The sequence below is a fragment of the Taudactylus pleione genome, unplaced genomic scaffold, assembly GCF_031769625.1.
Source record: "Taudactylus pleione unplaced genomic scaffold, aTauple2 ptg000547l, whole genome shotgun sequence".
NCBI lineage: Eukaryota > Metazoa > Chordata > Amphibia > Anura > Myobatrachidae > Taudactylus > Taudactylus pleione.
The window spans coordinates 1,172,097-1,197,304 of NW_028284949.1; the positions used below are offsets into that span (position 1 = coordinate 1,172,097).

Consider the following 25,208-nt stretch of genomic DNA (forward strand, 5'->3'; position numbering starts at 1 on the left):
CGGAACTTCTGATTGGTGGCATGGGTGGGGACTGTGAGCCTCCGTTAGTTCTTCTCCTTTCTCCGGCCGTCTCCTGGTGAGATCATGTGATGTGGCGGGGACGGGGGACACTGGTACCGGGCTGGCGTCCGGGCTCCCCTCCATCTGTCTGTATAACTGTCAGAGTACACTGCTATAATGAAAGCACGGCTCCCAAACTGGGGGGGGCGCTGCTGGTGTTTGTGGGCAACAACATTAGGGCACACCACAGTATATGTGGCCAACGCTGGCACAATATGGGGGCACTCTGGTATTATATGTGGTCAATGCTGGCATAATATGGGGGCACTCTGGTATCTGTGGGCAATGCTGCTATAAGGTTACGCTGGTAAAGGGGAACACTATATTTGGGCAGTGCCTGTATAGGGGCACTCTTGTGTGTTTGGGCAATGCTGGTATAGAGACACTGGTATATGTGGGCAGTGTTAGTAGAGGGGCACACTGGTATATGTGGGCAGTGTTAGTAGAGGGGCACACTGGTATATGTGAGCAATGCTGGTACTGGAGTACACACTGATATATGGGGCGGCAATGCTATTGTAGGGGCAAACTGGTATATTTGGGCAGTGTTTGTATAGGGACACACTGGTATATGGGGCGATTCTGGTGTAGGGCCATACTGGTATATGGGGCAATGCTGGTACAGGATAATGACACTTCTGGTTTTCGTTATTCTCTTTATATATTTAAGTCCTATAAAAGCAGCAGTGCTTCTGAAATCCTGGCCTTGGGACATACTAACAGTGCATGTCTTCCTGGTCTCCTAAAGAATCACAAGTGAAACAATTAGTACTACCTGTGTAAATTTTTAAATAAAAGTTTGTAATGAATACAGCAGTACACCAGGGTTGCCTAATTCTGTGGATGGCTGACTTCTCGGGGTATACTATCTATAGCCTATAGTTATTAATTATACCCTTAGAGGTCAGCCATGCACAGAATCTGTGTAATTCATGTGGGTATGCAGTCGGGAAGCCAACGGACCTAATCCCGACAGTCGGCTTCCAAACTGTCATATCCCAGCAAGGGTCTAAAGACAGGCATAGCGTTCCCGCTAGGATGTTTTAGCGGTGCGTGGCGCCCTGCCCTCCAGAAGGAGGGCAAAAAGCGCCCTGCCCTCACAGCCTGCGGGTGCCGTCTTCACCCGCGGGTCGCAGTGTCCCACGGGTGGAGAAATTTGCGGTGACCCGGTCACCGCCGGAGAATAGACGCCGGGCGCATGCGCCCGGCATCTATTCTCACTGCAGCGCTTGGGGGCTGCCCGGCGTGTCCGTAAGTGCCGGGCACGCCCCCAAGTATGACGAAAAGGGGACGCATCTTGTAGACACGCCCCCCTTTCGGGTGCGCGCACACCAAAGGCGCACGCACAAAGTTGCCCTCTCTAGCTCCGGCGCCCTGCCTGCCGCCGGAGCTAGAGTGGACACTACAGGCGGCAATATGCCGACGCCTGTCATTAGAAATACGCCGGGAGCCCGACGCCCGGCATCTCGATCGAAGGAGCGCGGATAGCCACGGGGGGGGGGGGAGGTTTAGGGTTCCCGGGGTGGACTTAGGGTTAGGCGCCCCCCCCCCCCCCCCCGGGAGGTTAGGTTTAGGCTAGGGGAAGGGGGTTAGTGTTAGGCACCCGCAGGGGGGACTTAGGGTTAGGCACCCCCCCTGGGGACTTAGTTGGCGGGGAAGGGGGGGTTAGGTTTTGGCACCCCTAAGGGAGGGTTAGGGGGCAGAAATAGATTAGTATATAGTTAACTTTGACGATCAGGATTTTCTCCTCTGTCGGGATTCCAACCGCCGGGCATGGGTCTGGCGGTAAATACAGATTCCATTCATGTGTTACCTTTTAAAGAGACGATCTGGCAACCTTGCCAAGGAGATATGGAGAACAATGTGTTTTAGTGTGTCCCGAGGACAGAATGTAAGAAGCGCTTCTATAAAGGATTACCATAGCTAAATAAATATATAAATACGTGGTTACTTGATTAATATTCTTGTATCATTGATTTATTTGTGTTTCATTTATTTAAATCTTATGGTTCCCATGTAGAATAATATGAATACTGACATAGAGACCTATGTTTGGCCAATGGTTGTGTGTATTATGATATTGGTGTTTTTTATGGATGTGATTTAAATGTCTTATATTAGAGCATATATTTGTTGAGTTGTATAGATGCACTTTTAAGCATATTATTTATAATTATTTACTATTATCATTTTTTAATTATTAGAAATTATAGCAACTACGATCTCGAGCTACAACTCACGCCTGTACTTGTGGGAAAGTAGCCTCCCCCCTCCCCCCACGTCAGCCCACTTCTACAGTGTGGGTGGGTTGGAGGCTTGACAACATGATTCACAGGCTCGATGACACAAATTGCGGAATTGAGAGGAGAATGCTGGTCCGCGATGGTGAGATTTAATGCGGCATGCCCCCTGTGCTTTCCATTTGTACCTCCCCTATCGGCAAGTATCATTTTAAGACATGGGTATGAGTTAATGATTAGGAGTTACAATGTGGTGTACTTTTCAGTTACTAATTCATAACTATGGTGTGCTTGTATATTAGTAATGGTACCTATATATCATTGGGGAAATCACAGGAGTTGTGAAACGCGTTAGTGGGAGGACATTAATCACAGGAGTTGTGAAACGCGTTAGTCGAGAGGACATTACAAAACAGTATTTTATACAGATATGGGGATAACTGCTTTTCAATATGTTGTCCGTTCAGTAGTTTTTTCGTAAAGGAGCAGCGGCATTTCCTATGGGGCAGTTTATAACCTGGAATAACCAGTGCCAAATTCACCCTGCTGGGTGCGGGATGCCGATCCTGTATGTAACATGCAGTTATGTCTGCATTAAAAAGAGACATATACTTGCTTGGTATCTATACAAAAAGTGAAAACTTTTTATTTGTATGTTTAGTGGGGAGATGTATCAAGCAGTGAAAAGAAGAGTGGAGAAGTTGGCAATAGCAAACAATCAGCTTTGAAGTAGGGGATGTGCAGGCTCGGATTAGTTCGGATTTTCCCGCCAAATTCAGATTTTTTTTTCCTGCCAAAAATCGGGTCTCAGAAAGAGGCAAAAGGTCATGTTTAATGGACAAACATCATCATTCCCGGACAAAAGTCCATGGAACATGATGTTTGTCCATGAAAGATGACGTTTTGCCTCTTTCTGAGACCCGATTTTTGGCGGGAAAAAAATAATCAGAATTTGGCGGGAAAATCCGAACTAATCCGAGCCTGCACATCCCCTACTTTGAAGTAGCATTTATCAAGTACATTCAATTATATGATAAATAGAAACTGATTGGTTAGTATGGTCAACTTCTACACTCTATATACATTTTCCCCTAATTCTGCTCCTGTAACATGCACCATGTCATTACAGATACAGCCTTATTGCTATTGGTGCAGCTGTGAAGAAATAGCGTAAGAGAGGGACCAAAGCTGACCTGTGTTGTCTCCTCTATGTAATGCCTCAGGTACGACTGAGCCTTAATCACCACTTCCTAAATTATCTTCTAATTATACTTTATTTCACTGCTGTCTAAGTGAAAGGATTATGCAGAGGGTTGCTAAGTGTTCATTCTAGCACCCTGCGCCCTTCACAACCGCTGCAGTTTCTCTTTCCTGCCTGGGGTGTCGCTCTCTGCTCTGGTGCTTCTAGCACACTCAGCTGATGCAACAAACTGCTGAGCTACAGACCCGAGTGAGCTAGAAGCACCAGAGCAGAGAGCGAGACCCCCAGACAGGAAAGGGGAACTGCACAGGTTGTGACAGGTGCAGGGTGCTAGAATGTACACTATTTCCATTAATCTACCTAGCTGGATAGTTTATTGGTTATAGATACAAAGAGGCAGATGTGTGACCGTATGTTTAATGTATTTGCGGTAACTCCGCATGTTACGTGAAGCAGTCAAAGGGAGAGTGTGATTCGCCGGAGGTGAGTTAATACTCTCCCTCTTTGGCAAATGCGTCGGCAATTGACCCTGCTATGCCGCGATAATGGGCGAATTAGGACCATGCAGTGAAGGTTCTTACCTTTCCCCCAATATTACCTCTGTAATAACTAAGTAAGCAGTGAGAGACTACAAAGCAACCTGAAATTTAACCCGTAATCTGCATTTTTATTTTATACTAGGACCCGTAGAACCTGATTTCATCCTATCAGATGGCCGCGTCCTACTTAATAAGTGAGTGATCGCTTTTATTATTGTAATAGTGAACAACAGCGACTCAGAAGCAGAAATGATGGGGCAATTAGATCTTATTACACTAGCAATTGGGTAGAAAGTGTGCGGGTTTAATTACCGCTTTATCAAACTGATATTTTTCTTTTTCTTTCTATAAAAAAAAAAAGTTACTCCCGTGTCATCAGTTAATGTAAAATAGAACATAGCAAACATTCTACCTCCACTGATAATCCTCCCGTTGCCCACCACCAGGTCTATGGATGAGGGTCATAGTCTTCAGCCCGTGCAGTTCCTCTATCCTGCCTTGGGTCACTCTCCTCTGGTGCTTCTAGCACACAGCTTATGCAAACAAACTGCAGAGTTCTGGTAGTCTGTGTGCTAGAAGCACCAGAGCAGAGAGCGACACCCCAGGCAGGAAAGAATAACTGCAGTGGTTGTGGCAGGTGCTAGAATGAAGACTAACCTGTGTTACTCCCACTATTGTGCAGCTACACTGTTGTACAATTGAATACAATGTACTCAAAGCAAACGGTTTTAATTAGGAATGTGATCCCTACTTGGGTCATTTTTTTTTATTTTTTTTACAAAGATATCTAAATGGTTATTAGATTAAAACATAACTTTTATTTATACACCTTCAAAGAAATATAGGTTATCCAGATAATGTAACAGTGAATAACCTTCCCTTTTATAATATGTTTAATAGATGCTAGATACATTTTGTCATAGTGTGTGTAGCGTTCCCGACTTTAATATGGTAAAATACCTTCCTTTTGGAGGCGCCATCTCTGTAAGTGATCACGCTCCCTAAAGTGTTGGAAAGGGGGGGGGGGTCACAGGAGGTCATGCCTCTCCTCCGAGAGACTATGCCCTCTTTCCGGGAACGCACAGATGTGTCCTCTATCCTGATCGGCCTTCCGTCCCATCAAGACCCTAGAATGAACACTATGGAGGCGATTCAATTGTTTTTTTGTTTTTTTTCAGGTCCGCTAGTTAATGGGTGCCCAATGTAGCAAAGCAATTGTTTTTGGGTGCCCATTAATTATTGTGCTTGTCGTGCCCAATTAGACCAATCTTAGCTGCGTAAAATAGCTAAACCCTTTTAAAGTCCTGGTTAAGAATGCCCAAACCACGGACTAATGGCACATTTTTGCTCCCCAACTTAGGAGGCTTTGTTTAATAATGCTTGCGCCGGCCTCTAGCCCGATGGAGCAACAATTGAATTGCTCCTTGGGGTGCCCATCACTCACAGCTGCCTGCGCAAACAATTCAATTCCCCCCATTGTGAGTGTATACCCCTTTAAAGCTATTATAATGTTTGAGGAAGTTTCAAAAAAGACTTAAAAAAATGGCAAAATAATATTTTGGATAAGTATCACAAATGAGACCCTAGACACAGGAGACAATAATAATTTTAGTAGTAATAGTATAGTAGAAATAGTATTTCTGTCCATTTTCTCAATTTTGTACACAGAAAAAAATATACAAGAAACATTAATATTAACCACTTAACTGTCGTGGTCGCATGTAATGCAACAAGTGGCCTGAAGTGGTTCAAATGCGACCACGCCAGCCGGCTCTGTCGCCCGGCTTTAACAGAGGAGATCCGTTTTGTACAAGTGCAGAACAGATCTCCTCTTTCTCCCTGGAGTCCCTGTAAGTGATGCGAGAGATCAGCTGCTGCAGGGGGGGACTAATGATCAGTCCCCCACGGGCCACAGGGGGAAGAGGGGTTAAGTGGGGGTATGGGGGGATTATGCAGGGTATCAAAATATTTTTTTGGCCTGATGGGGTTTTGGTACCTAGAATAGTTTTTTACATATATAGAGTGACTCTTTGGGAGGGGTACTAAATTGGGCACCCATTGTCTCTCGGTTGGGGGCTCTTCCACAGGCACCTACTACCACTAGGAGGATTGGGGTTGTTATTGCTGGGGATATTTTGCCAATGGGGGGGGCCTATTTTTGATGTTGGGGAGGGACATTAAATTACAATGGGGGGCTATGGACTGCGGGTTGTGGGGGATGCAAAACATCCCCAGGTATATATTTATTTTTGTTTACCGAAATATTTAAATATATTTAAAAAAAATACTTTCTAAACTTTAAATGTAAAAAAACCCGACAATTTCTGTGCCATTTTTATAGAAAAAATTGTTAGTAATGTGGTTAAAGGATATCCACTTTACTACTAAAATACCGTCTCTTTAATATAAAGCTCCATCAACTAAGGGAGCATTATATAAATCTCTCACACACTCTCTGGAAAATACACTAAAAAGCTGCATCACAGACAGTTAGACAGAGGCTGATATTTGCAGCTGCATAGCATTGTATGAAAAGCGTCTTAGAATTTTGCAAACCATGTACCAGTAAAGTATCAAAACTACACAAATGGAATTCTCAGCAAATACACTGTATTTAAATCCAGTGGCTGATTTATAGCATGCATGACATAAACAGGCTTTTTGTGAGAGTAGAATAGAAAATTACAACACTAAGGAGTCCCTGTTGCCTCTGCTGTTTACTGTTATACAAGGATAGGACGGCAAATGAGAGAGCAACAAGGGACAGTGTTGATAGAAGTTAAAGTAGACATGGGGATATGAACTATCTCTGCATGGAGTTAGATTGTCCCTCATATCTTAGACATTGCAGGGGCAAAATGCTCTGAGGAAGTGGAACCCCACACTGAAGTATTATTTTGCCGTTAAACCTGTTTTTAAGTCTTTGATGAAACACCCTTAAACGTTATAATTGCGACAATTTATGTAGTAACTATTAAACCTATTATAAAAGGGCAGGTTATTCACTGTTACATTACCTGGATACCATATTATTCTTAAAAGGTGTATTAATAAAATATATGTTTTAATTGGGTTATGTACGGAATGCCGGCACTCTGGATCCTGGCAGTCAAAATCCTGATGCCGGCATCCCGTCAGGGTTAGGATACCGACACCTGTCAATGGGTTTCCTAACCCTTCCCCTCTCCCTACCCCTATCCGTCCCTTCCCGGTCCCTAAACCTAACCTCTCCCTCCCCGCAACCTAAAGCTAACCAACCCCCCTTAGTGCATAACCCTAACCCTCCCCCTAACCCCGCTACTTATCTTTGGAATGTTTTATAGATCTATCTGTCCCCAATTCCATTCTTCAGGGGCTCGGTGTGAGAGGAACAGGACACCTGGAGATCTTCTGTGTGAGGCTCTGGAAGATCTGGAGCAATATGACTTCAAACGATTTAAGGACAAGTTATCTGATTTCATGTATGGAGGGCGAGGCCCCATCCCACGTGGGCGCCTGGAAATGTCTGACTGTGTTACCACAAAGAATCTTATTATAGATGTGTATGGAGCAGAAACAGCTCTGACTGTGGCAATAGAGGTCTTTATACTGATCAAACTTAGGGGACCTGCAGGGGATCTCCAAAACAGTGTGACACAGCATGGTGAGTACTAGTAAAGCGGTCTGGTGTTCTGGGCCGCTGTATCAAAACATTTTACATAGGAGTAAACCAACTTATGGAAACTCGAGTGCATTGACAATTGTGGGTGTACGTAATGTTTGATTGTGTTTCTGCAGTACCTGTAGCCTCGCAGTGCCTTTACTCGCACTTCTACACTTTAAGCATACCATTTAAAAAACAAAAAATGATATATACACACATACATAGACTATGCTATACTTTTAGTTAATTTTCCAAGCAAAAAATTCTGCTAAAAGACGTGCTATAATTTGTGCATAAAAAACTTACCCCAGGGACAAGAAAACCTCCGGTTAAAAATCTCTGGTGACTTTTAATATTATTACTTACACCAGGGTAAATGATACTTTCTATAATTACTTATGTTCTCTTTCGGCTTTTATCGTTTCAGTTGAATCACAGAGGATGTTTTCAAATCTAACACTTGAAGGTAAAATATTATCTTTAAATACCTTAACAAGGAGCTAAATTGCATATGTATTAATAAGAGCAAGCGTTTTGGGACAGTGAAACGAGGAGTGATTGTTTTTCTTACCGCTGGGGTGACTTAGGGGCAGTGACTGAAGGCAGATGAAGTCCCAGCCAATTAGCTCCTAACTGCCATGTCAAAGGCAGTGTTTGAAAAGTGACAGGAGCTGATTGGTTGGTACTTTTTCTCCGTTCACTTTATCTCTCTCTCTCTCTCTCCACGGCTTAGTACATAGACCCCTAAGAACAGTTCCCTACACATGCCCGACGGTATGCAGTCCATGGTCAAAATGCCTACATTCACAATGTTGACACCAGACGGTCAACATCCATGATGTTGACATGGTTCAAGTGCCGACATCATAAATACTGACACCTGGAGAATGTCGACATTGTCAAAATGTCAACATATGCATTAGGGTGAGTGTCACGGTTAATGATAGATACACATTAAAAACAGCATTTTATCTTGTCGACATGACATCAGTGCTGGCGTGCTGGATGACAACATAATGGCTATGTCTACGTAACGAGTGTTGACATTATTAGTAAATGCAGACCTTTTATATACTGCTCACCACCAGCTAATAGCCTCTCTCTGACACAGAGGCACCCACATTGGTAGCCATTGTCTGGGGATGCGTATTGTACAAGCTCTGTTTGCATAAATGTTTCATTGATGCCCAAAGGCTCCCTGAGCCAGAGGAGCTGTATTACGGCCTGGCAATTGGCTAAACTTACCCCTTTGGGTTGTAGTTACTGTTTATTGATATATATATACTTTTTAATCCTATACAGACTGCAGATTAAGATACATGGGTCGGATGAGAGAGAAATACCATGTTATTAAAGATCATGATAACAGGTTAGGGGAAGACTTCAATCTGAAGAAAGGATTCACCAGGCTACTTCTTATCAAGAATTTTCGGGATGAAGGGGAGAGACATCATGAGATAACCTCTTCAGGCCAGAGGCATCTACAGATTATGGAGGACAGATCATCAGATGAGTATTCTCCAACCACTATACAGGCTCTGTTTGATCCTGGTGATGGTGGCATTGTTCCCAAGACTGTGGTGTTACAGGGACCTGCCGGTATAGGAAAGACTATGACATCCCAGAAGATCATGCTGGACTGGGCCTCTGGGGATCTGTATAAAGACAAGTTTCAGTTTGTGTTCTACATAAGCTGTAGAGAAGTCAACACCATCACTGGTAACATAAGCCTGGCAGGATATGTATCTAAATATTGTTGCCTACCAAAATGTCCACCAGAATTGTTGCAGTCAATCTTCACTAAAGCTGAGGGGGTTCTTTTTGTTGTTGATGGTTTGGATGAATTAAAATGGTCATCAGTGAATGACACAGAGGTTTGTGATGACCCGTTTCAGGTGGTCTCCAAAGAAATCCTTCTAAACAGTTTATTTAAGAAAGCACTGCTCTGGGAACGCTCACTGATCATCACTACAAGGCCATTCTCACTGAAGAAGTTGAAGGACTCTGTTGAATGTACTCGAACTGTTGAAATTCTGGGGTTTACAGGGAAGGATCGTGAAGAATATTTCTATAATTTCTTTGAAACCAAAGAACAAGCAGACCTGGCTCTTAGTACAGTTAAGGACAATGATACTCTGTTCACCATGTGTGTTGTCCCTATAACCTGCTGGATTATATGTACTGTTATGAAGCCACTACTAAAAAAGGGATTATCTGTGATTGATTCCAAGACATGCACATCCATTTACTTGTTGTACCTAAAGGGTTTAATAAAGTATCATGGAAGGGACTCTGCCCAGCCTATAAGCAGATGTATAAAGAAGCTGTGTGCTTTGGCCAATGAAGGAGTTTGGGACCAGAGCATTCTATTTGAAGAATGGGATCTAGTAAGACATGGACTCTCTGTGTCGGAGGTGGAGTCTGTGTTTCTGAATGAGAACATCTTCCACAGGGACGTTGAGACCCGCACCTGCTACAGCTTCATCCATCTGAGTGTGCAGGAGTTCTTTGCTGCTCTGTACTATGTCCTGTATGATACATCTGTAAAGCAACCTTTTCTCAACTTCCTGATCAGGAATGTGAGGAATTTACTGAAGGCATCAGAAGACAAACCACATCTAAAACTAACTGTACGATTCTTATTTGGTCTTTCAAGTGAAAAACAAATTCAGGAGACTCAGAAAACCATTGGTTGTCCCGTTTCTTTTAGAGAAAAGCCAGAATTGGAGGAATGGCTAAAGAGACATCCATCCTACTACCATAACGAGGTACTATGCTGCTTGTACGAAACCCAAGATGACTGCTATGTGGAGAGAATGATGTCTCACTTTCTTAATGTGAAAATTAAAGGTCGTCTTGATAGTCTAAAAAGCGACCCGGAGAACATTGCTTGCCAAGCTGTGGCCTACTGCTTGGAGAGAAGTACAATAAAACATACTGTTACTTTTGATAGCTACATATTAGGACCAAAGGCTCGGAGAGTTCTATCTAAAGCACTTTCTAAATGTCCAGAACTTCGGTACGTATTTGGCACATTACTGAGAAATTTCCTCGTGACTTGTAGGTGCTTGGGAAATAAGTAAAAAGTGTATTTGAGCTAATACAAGTTATCAAGTATGAGCTATTTTGAATAAAGACGAAAGCAGGGAATAGGTTTATAAAGGGACAAGTTGGTGCGTACCAAATATGAGGGTAACTCACCCTGTTACAACAGAAGACAATTACAAAATAAAGATTCAAGTTTAAGGAGCAAAAAGAGCACCCAAGATAAGCTCATGTTATATTATATATTAACATGACGTGTTATATTTGCCACTTATCCAGTTTATATACCTATTTATTGTACTATGTGGCACTCTTGTCTTTAGTTATTTTACCGCATACAGTATCTTTCAAACCTCTGGCTTCAGTAAGTTAATGACCACTGCCAGCTGCTCTCACAAATGGTCTTGTGCTGATGTATTTATTTACTCTCCTATATGTTGCTTATGATGTATTTGCACTAAAGTCAAAGTGCCACTCTGTAACTAATCCATTTAATTATTTTTTTGTCAAATATGAGATACGATTTAATTTACTTCACTTTTTAGGCGAGAGGCTATGGTGGGGAAAGAATTGTGTTCTGGAGATCTTTATATAATTCAACTAGTAGAAAGTGGTTAGTATAAAAGAGAAGAGATGGATTGCTTTTTTTTTACAGCAGGCTAAGGATGTGCGTTTGGTACGTCCTGGTCCCCCACCTCTCATCCGTGTACTCTAAGGTGTTGCTTCCAGGGAGTAAATGGTGTTGCAGGTAGAGACCGCAAACTCCATGCTGCCTGGACCATCAGGCAGACAGAGAGCAGGCACAGAGATGTTTAGGAAGTGTAGAAACGGTGTTATATTTTGAATATGTGCGGTGAAGTACAGGGAGGAATCAAGGATGACACTCAGGCAGCGGACTTGGTGGCCAAGAGAGAGAGAGTGTCAACAGAACGAGAGACCGGTGGAGAGGAATGTGTTTTGGAAAGGGGAAGACAATGGGTTCAGATTTGGCCTTGTTGTCAAAAACGCTGGGACATGCAGAATGAGATACCTGAGAGGCAGGAAAGGACCTGGGTGAGGACCGAGGGAGAGAGGTCAGGGGACGAAAGGTAGTTTTGTGCATCATCAGCATAAAGGTGGAAATTAAGCCCAAATGAGCTGATGAGTTTTCCAAGAGAGAAAGTGTATAGTGAGAAGAGGAGGGTCCCAAGTACAGAGCCTTGGGGGGGACAGCGATAGGTAGAGGAAGAAGGGGGAGGCGGAAGTTGAGGTACAGATAGATAAAGGATTGATTAGTAAGGACAGATGAAGAGAGGGGAGATGGAAGTTGAGGTAGAGACCCAAAAAGAAAGATCAGTAAGGTAAGAGGCCAACCATGAGATTCACGGAGACCAATGGAATGGAGCATTTGAAGCAGAAGCGGGTGATCGAGCAGTAGGGTGAGAGTATGAAATTGAAATGGAGGAAATTGGCATGGGAGTGCAGAGTCCTCTGATACCGCTTAGCAGTACATGAGCATTTCGGTAAGAAGCGTGTAAGCTCTAAGTGCCTGGGTCGGGTGGGCTGATGGACAAAGGGACACAGTGATACCTGGGGCAGCCGTGTAGAGGGCAGAGGTAAGGTCGGGGTTGTAGAGGGAGACAATTTGTGCAGAACAGGAGAGGTTGGCGACGGGATAGAGGATGGAGTACAGAGAAAAGAATAAAGCTGCCTCAAGAGAGCCAAGTTTGTATTTGGTTAGATTGACCTTGGGAGCGTGAAGAGTATATGGGGAAAAAGATAGGCTGAAGGAGAGAAGATGATGGTCTGAGAGACGGAAAAGGAAGTTTGCAAAGTTACAGGTGATACAGCGGTGGGAGAAGACTAGAACCAAGGTATGACCACTGAAGTGGGGGCTGGTCCTTTGTGTGAGGCCAAGAGAGGATGAGAGGGAGAGGAGATATTGGAAGGGGGTAATCAAGTGGAATACTGAAATATCCAAGTATTAGGAAGGTCGGTGGAGAGGAAGTGGGACAACTAGGCAGCAAAGTTATCCAATAAGAAGGGCCAGAGGGACCAATCTGTCATTTGTTTCAGAGTTTTTGTGCTACAGTATACTGTATATGTGTATGCTTTAAGATTTCATTTACAGTAGATGTGTTTTTTCTGTTTTTACATAGCTTCATGAACTGCAGTTTTCCAGTCATAGAAGAGGAAGGTTATCTGCCTGCATCCAGCTTATCCGGGTTGTTTAAGGATTGCCAGGTGAAGGAACTAATGTAAGTACTGTGAGACACCCAATATAGTATGTTTTGCAGCATTTATACAACCACAAACACTGGCCTATAATCATCAGGCCCTCATTGTCACGCTCTGAGTTATGCACTTTTGGGACCAAGGACACTAACTGATATATAGGCACACATCCATCGCTATATGTAAGGACCCCCAGCCTCACTCATATGGTGGTATCAGAGATCCACACCATGACGTTCTCACAGGTAATCTAACCTAATGGGATGTGTTCCGCATCTATCCTTCTATTCCTCTGTCATTAAGCCAAGCTGCAGATCTGGGGGGAGCAGGAAATTAATTGTAACACTGGGCAGTATATACATTACTATCAGGCAGTGCCAGGGCAGGTGGGTGCTGCCCCCACACTGGGCACTATATACATCCTCATGGGCCAGGCCGTGTTATAGACAACAGAAGGCTATAGAATTTGGATTGCACTAGTGAAAAAAACAAATTAAATAAAATCATAGCAGCCGATCAATGAGAACTGAGGTTCTAATTCAGAGATGGAGGCAAATCCCGACGCGACTGCGATTCCGCACGCAGTGGACTTGCGAAAATATGCTAATGACTTAGGCAATGTCTTGTGCGCTGAGACGCCCACCTCCGGCATCTAACACCCGCCGCATATGTACAAAAGCAGAAACATCGGTCGCACTTTGAATTTCTGCGTAAGCCTGTGTTGTCTCAGACAGAGCGGCTCTCCTAAGACACCGGGGAAATGCAGCGTTCACGATTCTTGGCAGCCAGATCTTGGTGAGTAGCACCAACCTGGCAAGGGTAAAGCTGGGTACGCACAGTGCGATTCTCAGCCTGTATCTGTCAAATAGGGGTGATCATTGTGTAGTGTCTACGTAGCACTAGGGCTTGATGGTCAGTCTAAAACCCATGGGTACCGCTCCTGATATAATGTGTGCTGCAAACACGTCATTTTGGCATCGTTCAGAAAGTGCAGCGTGTAGTGACCTTGGTCCCGATGTCTGCCGATAGTCTATTGTTCAACTATGACGTGACTTCCGTAAAACTGAATAGTGTCTTAGCCTGGGAAGTTGTGATGCTGGAGGTCAGTGGTTCTCAAACTCTGTCCTCAAGACCGCACACAATACACGTTTCCCAGGTCACACAGCAGGTGCACAGGTGTACTCATCACTCACTGACACATTTTCCAGGTCACCCAACAGGTGCACAGGTGTACTCATTACTCACTGACACATTTTAAAAGATCCACAGGTGGAGCTAATTATTTCACTTGTGATTCTGTGAGGAGACCTGGAAATCATGCACTATTTGAGGTCCTGAGGACCGAGTATGAGAACCTGTGCTGTAGGTGAATGGACTCAGTGAGTCAGATGAATGATAGGAGATAGCTCAGGACGGGATGTGGGCAATATCCCGATCGCTGGGATTCCAGCAGTCAGAATGCCGACGCCGGAATCCCGACACTAGTCAGAACACCGGTGCTGGCATCCTGACTGCCTCTATCCCCAAGGTAAGTACTAGGGTTAGGGACTAGGGGGAGGGTTGTGTTTAGGATGCGGGGAAGGGGAGGTTAGGGTTAGGCACTGGGGGGGGTAGCTTAGGTTCAGGCATCGGAGAGGGGGATGGTTATGATACCTACCGACAAGTGTCTGTATCATAACCCTGTCGGGATGCCGGGGTCTGGATTGTGACCGTCTGGATGCAGAACGCCGGCATCCCGTATGTATTCTGCTCAGGACACGTGTAGGAGCTGCATATCTTCCTGCGTGTTCTGAAGAGTGTCTGTGTGTGTGTGTGTCTTTGTCCAAAGCCCATGACCTCTGATAGGATGACCTCTTGTAAGAAGTCATGTGACAAGCGATATAGATACCAGAGAAGATCCAGACCCTATGAAACATAATTGCTTTGATGACTAATATCTCCGTACGATGTTACTGACTGTCACCTGTATAATCCTCACAGTCTGTGCGATTGCACACTGACCTTACCCTGCTGTGATGACCTCCGCACTGTTATCGCCGAGAGCCGCTCTCTGGTCCGACTCAGCCTGTTGCTGAACAATCTGCAGGACTCCGGAATAAGGCTCCTGTGTGAGGGGCTCAGACACCCGGCCTGTAGGCTGCAAAGACTTTGGTAAGGACCGTCTTATTACTTAGTAGCTGTTGTCCGTGGCTTCACCCACGATGAAATTGATTCTGCCAACGATTTTTTTTTTTTTATATTTGAGGTGTTATAGCTGTATTGCTGTGCACAGGGGCCCTGTCACATGACCAGCAGCGCTATACAGACTGCTGGGAGCAGCGCCTTCATCCACCACTTATATATACATATATAGTTAAAGAATGCGACTATGGCAGTTGAAGCTAACTCGGGACCAGTCCCCTGCTGTGCATTTCGGTGTAACGTACGCCCGTTTTGCTACCTACACTGCGTTATCCGCTAAGCCCTTGAGCAAGCTCTGTTTGTAGTGCTGTTCTCTACCCTTATCCCAGCCGTCCCTGGTTCTTCCTAATTATTACACTATTTAAGGAACCATCCTGTTTACATCCAGTTACCTGTTAGTGCAGTGATTCCCAACCTCGGTCCTCAAGGCACACTAACAGTCCTGGTTTTGGTGATATCCATTGCTAAGCACAGATGGTTTCATCAAAATAACTGAGGTACTAATTAAGTTGCCTGTGCTCAAGTATGACTATCCTTAAAACCTGGACTGTTAGTGTGCCTTGAGGACCGTGGTTGGGAACCCCTGCGTTAGTGAGTAGTCTCTACACAGTATTGAGCACTGCAGCAGCTCTGGTTTCTTATTTATGCCCCCTGTTGCCCCTCTGGCTCTCCCAACTGTGGATTGTAATTTGGATATTATGGATTCTTGAACACCTCTGCTTGCGCCATACCCACTGCAGTGCTCAAGCCTATAACCAGCTTCCACAGTTCTATGGGGTTTGCGCTGCACTGCAGGCTCCGCAGTACTCTAGTGCTCCTAAAACCTGTGACCACTTCCTATAGTCTCCTGGGTCTTCGACTACTGTGCAGATGATGGCGCGCCTCAAGCCCTGTGTCCCAACTTCTGGTGTCTCTGGTGCCTACACTGCAGCAGCACCTCAAGCATGTGACCAGCGTGCTGTCCCTTATACCTTAGCCGCTGGATGGCTACAAGGAACACCCACTGCTACCCGGGCAATAATATCTTAGTTCATCTCGGTACCATGGGGTTGATGTATCAAGCAGTGAAAATACTGGAGAAGTGGCCCTTCGCAACCAATCAGCTCCTACCTATCATTCTATAGCATATACTTGATAAATGTTGCTTGAAAGCTGATAGGTTGCTATGGGCAACTTCTCCACTGGATCATTTCGACACTCTTTTCACAGCTTGATACACCAACCTTACGTAAGGTCTGTCTTGCTTTGCTGCCAAATCTGGATTTTGTTGCTTGAGGAGATAAAAGGTGTTCCAGTTCCAGTTCAGGTGCTGCTTCCTGCCCCAGGCAAAGGAGGCAGAGCCTCCGCTGTAATACTCCTGAGATTGGATATAAAAATGATTAGAATACTACAAAGAAGATATTTATAACTTATAAACATCTTCTTTGTTTATTGTAATAATTTGTATAGTTAACACTCACCACATTTGTGGAGCTCCCAGGGACTGCAGTTAGACAAGAGATGAGGCAACAACAGCTCAGCCTCGCTTCTGTATAGTCACACAGCTTGCAGAGCTGGGGGAGGGGCCACACCACAGGCACGAAGCTGCACAGAAGGAGAGCTAATAGAGGAGTGCCTCTGAGTATGGGGGGTGTGCCTTGAGCACTGATGGACACTTTGGATGTGTCATGTGACCAGGAAGTGCACTGCAGTGTTTAGAGATCAGAGCTCACTCAGCAGCAGCAAGAGTAGACACAGTGATGCAGGTAGGATGATCAATGGACACTATATCTTAGGGGAGAGTTACAGTGAGTAGGGGATGAGACAGGCTCACGGCACTCAGACCCGTCTCCATGTGTGCCTCCCCAGCCTTTGACCTCACCACAAGTCACTGTTAGCTAAGTAACATATATTATCCTGTTCAGTACATATACATCCAATAATCTGATCAGCAGCCCTGCACTGTCCAGCACCTCAACTCCGTCCCATGACTTGCAGTATAAAAGAGGCTTCTTCAGGGAGATACAGTCAAAATGCTGACGTCCGGGAGGCCGCTGACTAAATCCCAGCGTCTAAATCCCAACGCAGGACTAAAGACAGGCGTCGAAATCCCGACACCAGAATCTAGACAGACAGGTTCCTGAACGAAGCTAAGCCGTTCACTGTTAGCACTTAGCCGTGGGGAGGAGGATGGTTAGGTTTAGGGACCCCCGAGGGGGCTTAGGGTTAGGCACCATCCCGGGAGGGTTAGGTTTAGGGTCTGGGGAGGGGGGTGTTAGGTTTAGGCACCACCCCGAGAGGGTTAGGTTTAGGGTGTGGGGAGGGGGAATTAGGTTTAGGCACCCCCGGTGGGAGGTTAGGGTTAGGCACCACTAAGGGAGGGTTAGGGTACTTACGAGCCCCAGTCGGTATTTTCATCATTGGGGCGTGAGGCTCGAGATTTCATACCCATCCCTCTTCAGGATTATCCCTAATGAATAACATTCTTGACATCCCAAATGTGAAGTGGGGGGCACACCCCATTTCCGAATTAGACTACTGGCAAATTTAAAAAAGCACCACTTACATCATATTTTTGTTTCTTTTTCAAATCATATAATAATTTTTTTTTTTTTAAACTCAAAACCAGAAATAAATAAACATACAAATGATAAACAACACAATATAAAAGGGGACAGTCGGATGAAGTTATTTCAGGCCCTGTGGTTGGAACAGAGCATAATAATAATAATAATAATAATAATAGCTGTAAACTCCATGACATAAAAGGCATAAAGTTACAAGGGCAGACCTATGCAGAAGAACACGTTTCCTTTAGGAGAAACTGAAAGAAAAGAGAATCGCTGCTGATAAATGAGACCCCAATAAGGCAGCCAGATAATATTATCTCAGGGTAAAAACCATTGTATCTGGAGCCCTTCCTCCCCAAATCTCATACATCCAGGGCCGCTAAAACATCGGTGGAACACAGGTGATACGAAGAGGGCGTGGCCATGCCCCTATGGAAAAAATGAATGTATCTAAAATACTGTGCACGCTGACACTTTGCAGAAGGGCACATGCTGTGAATGGGGACATATGTAGGAGGATAAACTAAGCAGTACATTAAGAGTACGGCAGAAAAGTGTAAATGAATGAATGAGATGCTACTAAAGTGTCAGCAGATTGGACCATGCGGATTTGCAGGTATATCCAGAAAACTTGAAAGGTATAAATAATAAAGGCACCTGTAGTTATGAGGAAGTCATTCAGAGGTCACATGATCTTTCAATAATCGGGCATACCTGCTAACTTTGGTGTTCTCAGATGCGGGACATTGCTCGCACCGAAGGGGATAGCGGGTGGGGCCTTAGAGAAAGGCGGCATCCCGTTCACGTCACTGTGGGAGGGTACCCAGCGCTCTCCAAGATACTGGGCTACCCCCAAGCTCTCCCCTATTCTACCGCTGTTTTCCCGTTGCCCTGCTGTGACGTGCAGCGGTGTGTGCTCCCCCCAACTAGAATGTGGGACAGTTGGGAGGTATGCATTAGGAGACATTACCCAGCCACACATCACACTGCTCTCGTTTGTAGTCAGTAAACCCATAGCAACATTTTAAGCGACTTACACCTACTCCATCAATTGTATGTTCTATACACCAGAGGTTCCCAAACACGGCCCTCAAGGCTCTCCAACAGGTCAGGTTTTAGAGATATCCATGGTTGAGTACATGCGGCTAAATCAAATGGACTGAGGTACTAATTAAGTCACCTGTGCTCAACCATGGATATCTCTAAAACCTGGACTGTTGGGGAGCCTTGTGGACAGCGTTTCGGAACCTCTGCTATACACTGTTTTATTCTTCCAGTGACGTCCTGCTGGGTTTAGCCCTTTTGACACTCAGCGCTTGCTGGTTAGTTTGGGATCACTAAGGCATAAAGCTGGAAGGTATCCAGAGGGACTTTATTGTAATAGACACACAAACCATATAAAACCACTGCAACTAACAGACACAAAAAAATAACCCTACCCAACATAGCTCTTTGTAAGCAGAGTCCCTTTAGGCACTGCCCCAGTAACTGATCTGTACCATTCTGGCACAATCCTAGACCTGCCCAACAGGAGGCCAAGCAGGGTTATTGGTATTATTCCTCAGTGCTTTACAGAGAATATTTCACATCAGCCCCTAACCTAGTGGAGTTTATAATCTGTATTCCCTATCATATGTACATAGACATTTGGGCTAATTTTGTCAGCATCCAATTAGGACAGGTAGTAGTAGGTCAGCGCTCACTCTCCCTTGTATTGGTGGTGGCAGCGGGAACTCGAAGAGGAACCTTTTTCTCTTTTAGTTAATGTGGTATAAAAATAGGGGGGTACCCGCGCTCAACTACCAGGATGATGGAGTGATGTAACCAGCCAATAGAAGTATGTCACAATGTAATTTTAATTCTGCTATACCATGTGTACTAAGAATCTTGGTTGTACAATCAAATGCTTAGTGCAATATATGTACTGTTTGGATACAGTAACAAGTGATAATGGAAAAACAAATATAAGACAAAACATAAGTACATAGATAAAATGAATCAATGAAAACTGCAGATGAAAGATAAAATAAAAAATAAATCTAGGTCACTAAAAATGAATAAATGAATGAAAAATTGTAAATGAAGGAACCAAGAGTACTCTGGTGAAAAATTGCAAATGGGCGTATTGATAGTCACCGCTGTTTTAAGCTGAAAATAATAAGGAGATGTCTCAATGAAGTATAATGTTAAATATGGCAACCCTGGTTAGGGTAGGTCCTGATGTAAATAAGTATTCCAATGGTATGAAGGGCCTAAGGGTGCGGCGTCCCGTAACCCCAGGTACCCCACTTACCCACAGTGTTTCCTCCAGTGAGCTGTGTTCCAATACTACTTGTATGTTTTTGGAGTGTGGGAGGAAACTGGAGCACCCGAAGGAAACTCGCACAAACACGGGGAGAACGTGTAAACGCCGCACAGAAGGTCCACGAGTGTGTAATTGAACTCATGACATCAGAGCCGTGAAGCAGTAATGCTAACCACTGTGTCAACCCTTATACCCGATTAACCTATATCTTCAACATGCCTGGGAACTTATTCTCATCACAATAAGAAATGATCTAATCCAGATCCTTCATCTCTCATCAGGTTACAGAGATGTGGTCTGACCTCCTCCTGCTGTGAGGCTCTCTCCTCTGTTATTACACACCGCTGTCTGACTACACTGGACCTGTCGGGGAACGATCTGCAGGACCACGGAGTAAAACTTCTGTGTGAGGGCCTGAGACATCCAGCCTGTACCCTACAGGATCTTACGTAAGAACTATTGTAGTTTATATATAAATGCACCCCAAGTGGAAGGCATAGACCACACAGGTCAAAACCACAGAAAAATAACTTTTTGCCAATTTCTTTCTGGTCATCTGAGTACTGTATTAAAGGAGCTATTTTTGTAATAATTTGTTCTCAACTTTTTCTCTTAGTAACAAGTGTTTTAACCCGTTTTTTGTATCACTAGTCAAATTATTACACGTTGAGTTTGTTATGTTGATAATTACTACGTAATATAGTCTTCATTCTAGTACCCTGCGTCTATCACAGCCCGTGCAGTTCCTCTTTCCTGCCTGGGTTGTCACACTCTGCTCTGGTGCTTCTAGCACACTCTGGTCTGTATCTCAGCAGTTTGTTGCATCAGCTGAGTGTGCTAGAAGCACCAGAGCAGAAAGCAACACCCCGGGCAGGAAAGAGGAACTGCACGGTTTGTGACAGGTGCGGGGTGCTAGAATGAAGACTATACTATTTGTGAGATTTTTAAATCCTTGATAAATATGTTTGTTACTTGACAGATGAGGGGTGACTTTATATTAGAAGCTTTGCCTTAGTGTGATATAGGCATTATGTGATTCTTAAGTTTTTAATAACCAAAAACACCTGTGGTCGTGGAAAGTCATTCTGAGACGTGACCCGGTCGCACGTATATCTACCCACATCCATATCTACATTACACTGTTCTATTCTGTCAGTTATGACTTCATGCTTGTTGGGGCTTGGAAATGATAGGAAATAACCGATACTTAATAACACATTTCTCATTAGGTTACAGTACTGTGGTCTGACCACCTCCTGCGGTAACGATCTCCGCTCTGTACTTACTGCAAACCGCTCCCTGATCAGACTGGACCTGACCATGAATATGCTGGAGGACCGCGGAGTAAAACATCTGTGTAAAGGACTAAACAATCCGGACTGTGCCCTTAAAGAACTTATGTAAGGACTGTATTGGTATTTATATCATTGTCATCAATTTATTGTTAAATTACAACCACTCTTTTGTTTCCAAGTATTATTACTTCATACCGTTTTTTGGGGGGGTTTGAGTTATTTTATCTATCATTATTATGGCCCATATCCAATTAGCCGCGATAAAAGCTTTTCCCCAATAAATTTTAATTTCCAAGAACTCTTCAGGAAAGATGGTTATCGCGAAATCCTATTAGCCGCGGTTTACGTATAGGAATTATCGCAAATTACTTTTCACCGTCTCTGAAGTTGTGCAAAATCCCTATTTTTGGGTAAAAATTTGGGAACTTGGTGCAGAACCCTTTGTACACCCAACTTAATGACTAATTAGGCCAAAAGAAAAATGCAATTAGCTTAATTTGACCAATAATTACATTTTTTGGGGTAAAAAAATTGTTGGAATATGAGTTTAAAGTAGTGGGTCAGATATTTGAGGGGCTATATGGATGGGACAGATATATGGGGGGCTGTATAGATGAGACAGATATATGGGAGGCTGTATGGATGGGACAGATATATGGGGGGCTGTATGGATGATAATTATATGGGGGCTGTATGGATGGGACAGATATATGGGGGGCTGTATGGATGGGACAGATATATGGGGGGCTGTATGGATGGGACAGATATATGGGGGGCTGTATGGATGAGACAAATATATGGGGGGTTGTATGGATGGGACAGATATATGGGGGGCTGTATGGATGAGACAAATATATGGGGGGTTGTATGGATGATAAATATATGGGGGGCTATATGGATGGGACAGATATATGGGGGGATGTATGGATGGGACAGATATATGGGGGGATGTATGGATGGGACAGATATATGGGGGGCTGTATGGATGGGACAGATATATGGGGGGATGTATGGATGAGACAAATATATGGGGGGTTGTATGTATGATAAATATATGGGGGGCTGTATGGATGGGACAGATATATGAGGGGCTATATAGATGGGACAGATATATGGGGGGCTGTATGGATGGGACAGATATATGGGGGGATGTATGGATGGGACAGATATATGGGGGGATGTATGGATGGGACAGATATATGGGGGGGCTGTATGGATGGGACAGATATATGGGGGGCTGTATGGATGGGACAGATATATGGGGGGCTGTATGGATCGGACAGATATATGGGGGGGCTGTATGGATGGGACAGATATATGGGGGGATGTGTGGATGAGACAGATATATGGGGGGGCTGTATGGATGAGACAGATATATGGGGGGGCTGTATGGATGGGACAGATATATGGGGGGATGTATGGATGGGACAGGTGTTTTAAACATTGCAGGTGGCTGCAGCAGGTGTAGTTTTAAACAATTTTAAAACTACCCTAAAATGACACAAAAATTCACTTGCACTTATTTTAATTTAACTATAGCATTTATTTTAGCCAAAAACATTTGCTGTCTATAATTTTTCCACTGTTCTAGAAAAATGCAAATAACAGCCACAATGTAAGAACCCCAAACCTTTAGATTATGGCCACTAACACCCTATCTTAGTTTACCTTTTGTTTTGTGCTACAGGCTGATGTCCCCATTATCACCTGCACTTTTCACCGGCCTTTAATGAAAGAATTATCGGGCGAATGTGTAATTACGCCTTTTGCGATAGGATTGCCCAATAAACGGGAGCGCAAATTCGGGCGAATGGTCTGAAAAGTTTTCTCTGGGGAACACTTAACGTTATCGCTGCTAGCTACGATATGGCCCTATATGTCTTGTATATGTGCCCTGATTCATATAAGAAAGCTCTGTGTTAGCTATATGCTTTATTTGATTCTACACTGCATGATAATAAAAGTACTACAGTCCATGGGACGTCATTATGAAGTATATATGAGGCCACACAATCTTTTACTGATCATTACTGATTGAGCCTGATTCTGAGGCACAAGCAGACGTAGCTGCGTCTTCTACCGCAACAGCTAATGGCGCAACTGATTCTCAGCCTACTATTCCATCGCAGCGCGTACTAAGACGCATCATCGAAGACTGCATCAGCCCTGTGGCAGGTGACATTTTCGGCAACTGAACATGGACTCCTGTGTCAGTGGATCTGCATCTTAAGACGCAGTTGCTGACTGCAACACGCCCACGTCTGGCTAGCCACTGCCCCACCTCGTTACCCATTACTTGGCCATGCAGCCAGCTACACTTGATTTATCCCCAGTAAATTAATAACGCCATTTTCAGTGACAAACGTCTACAGTCTATTATACACCCGCCATTGTTTCTACATTAAACGGTTTCATTCTTTCAGGCAGGGACGGACTAGGGCTGCAAAGCAGTCCTGGCAGTCCCTCTGCACTAAAGGGGTTTGGCCTTGCCAAAAGGGGAGTGGCCAAACCTCACAGGGGCGTGTCACAGGCATGGCCTCGCAGCACGCCCCCTTCTTTCAGTATCCTCAGCTGAGCAGATGCCGGTAGGCAGAGATGCCGGACCATCTGGCCACCGGCCCTTCTGGCATTTGCCATATGGGCAGTCCGGCCCTGCTTTCAGGTATAACTTCATACTGACAATGTGTTAGACATAATAAGAAATGACCTAATACAGATCCCTCATCTCTCATTAGGTTACATTGCTGTGATCTGACCTCCTCCTGCTGTGATGATCTCTGCTCTGTATTTAACACAAACCGCTCTCTGACCAGACTGGACCTGACAGGGAATGATCTGGAGGACTATGGAGTAATACTTCAGCGGCATGTCAGGCCGCCTCTGCAGCTCCGGCTGTAAGATTACATTTATGTGACTTTTATATGTTGGGTATAGTATACATTCATTTTTATACAGTGTATATAGTGACTATACAATCTTTTTATCTATGCAATAAATTGTGATATTTTTATTACCACGGTTTCCGATTTATTACCATATCGGAGCTCTGTGTATTGTCTTTATCAGTTGCTTTTTGGGTGCACTACCTGAGACAGCTGCCGAATATTGATATTTGAAATCATCTCCCTCTCAGTGCCTGGGAATAGTTGTTATCCCTTTCAGGAAAAAGAGGTACACTTATCCAAATATAGGTGTCAGGGGAATCTCCTCAAAAAGTGTATAACCAGCCATTTTGCAGGGCAGTGACCAGGCGGCCATTTCGGTGCAGGCCACTCCCATTGGCTATTGACACGAGTCTATGGAGGAGGCAGATACACCAGGGAGGCCGCTGACTACTCTGTCCCGGCGGATGTGGCTGTGATTTACGCAAATGATTCCCTGTGCGCTTACCGTTCCCACAAACTCCTAGCAATATTAAAGTGTTTGCAGGTACTGTTAGTGTTTTTGTGTTATCCGCCTCTCCTCTGGTAGTTTTGGTCTGTGCTGCGGCCCTGGCGTGGCGACCGCAACTTACTTAGAAGCTGCTTGGTTGCTTTGGGCAACTCCACTTCATCTCACTCCAAGGCTTGATGCATCTCCCCCCAAATCATAATATCCCACTGAATCCACACTAGACAGTCTGTAACAGTCACCTACCCAGTTCTCCTCGCAATTCTAACAGAGACAGTGCCTTTACCACCACTATCCTGGCCATGTCCTCGCTGTCTCTGGGAAGCCTCTCTCCAGGCTCAGGGGATCGGTCTCTCCAGCCCAGACCTTGGTCATCCATACCCAACTACCAGAGTTTAGGATTTTCGATCCATGCTTCACTACCAGCTATGAGTCAGCTTGGCGCCTCACAAGGTCACAAGGCTGGGGGTTGCAGGAGCATCTTTTTCTCCTGGGGTGGCTGGCATCTGGTGTTACATAAATCAACACAATCACTTCACCAGATGG

At 44.5% G+C, this 25,208-nt stretch overlaps 1 protein-coding gene across 2 annotated transcripts; it reads left to right on the top strand.

Moving 5' to 3' along the window:
• On the top strand, positions 1 to 24,254 carry LOC148500731 (NACHT, LRR and PYD domains-containing protein 3-like). Of its 2 annotated transcripts, XM_088451321.1 has the most exons (12): positions 1 to 76; positions 2,265 to 2,445; positions 3,430 to 3,523; positions 4,183 to 4,234; positions 7,393 to 7,683; positions 8,111 to 8,149; positions 8,986 to 10,702; positions 12,867 to 12,965; positions 14,923 to 15,093; positions 20,259 to 20,426; positions 21,207 to 21,377; positions 24,008 to 24,254. In XM_088451321.1, the coding sequence occupies exons 4-12, from the start codon at positions 4,213 to 4,215 to the stop codon at positions 24,168 to 24,170; spliced, it is 2,841 nt and encodes a 946-aa protein (XP_088307447.1). In that variant the 5' UTR covers positions 1 to 76; positions 2,265 to 2,445; positions 3,430 to 3,523; positions 4,183 to 4,212; the 3' UTR covers positions 24,171 to 24,254. The 2 variants fall into 2 exon arrangements, with proteins under 2 accessions (XP_088307447.1, XP_088307449.1); XM_088451323.1 differs by lacking the exons at positions 1 to 76; positions 2,265 to 2,445; positions 3,430 to 3,523 and having other exon boundaries at positions 4,194 to 4,234; positions 7,364 to 7,683.
• The last annotated feature ends 954 nt before the right edge of the window (positions 24,255 to 25,208 follow it).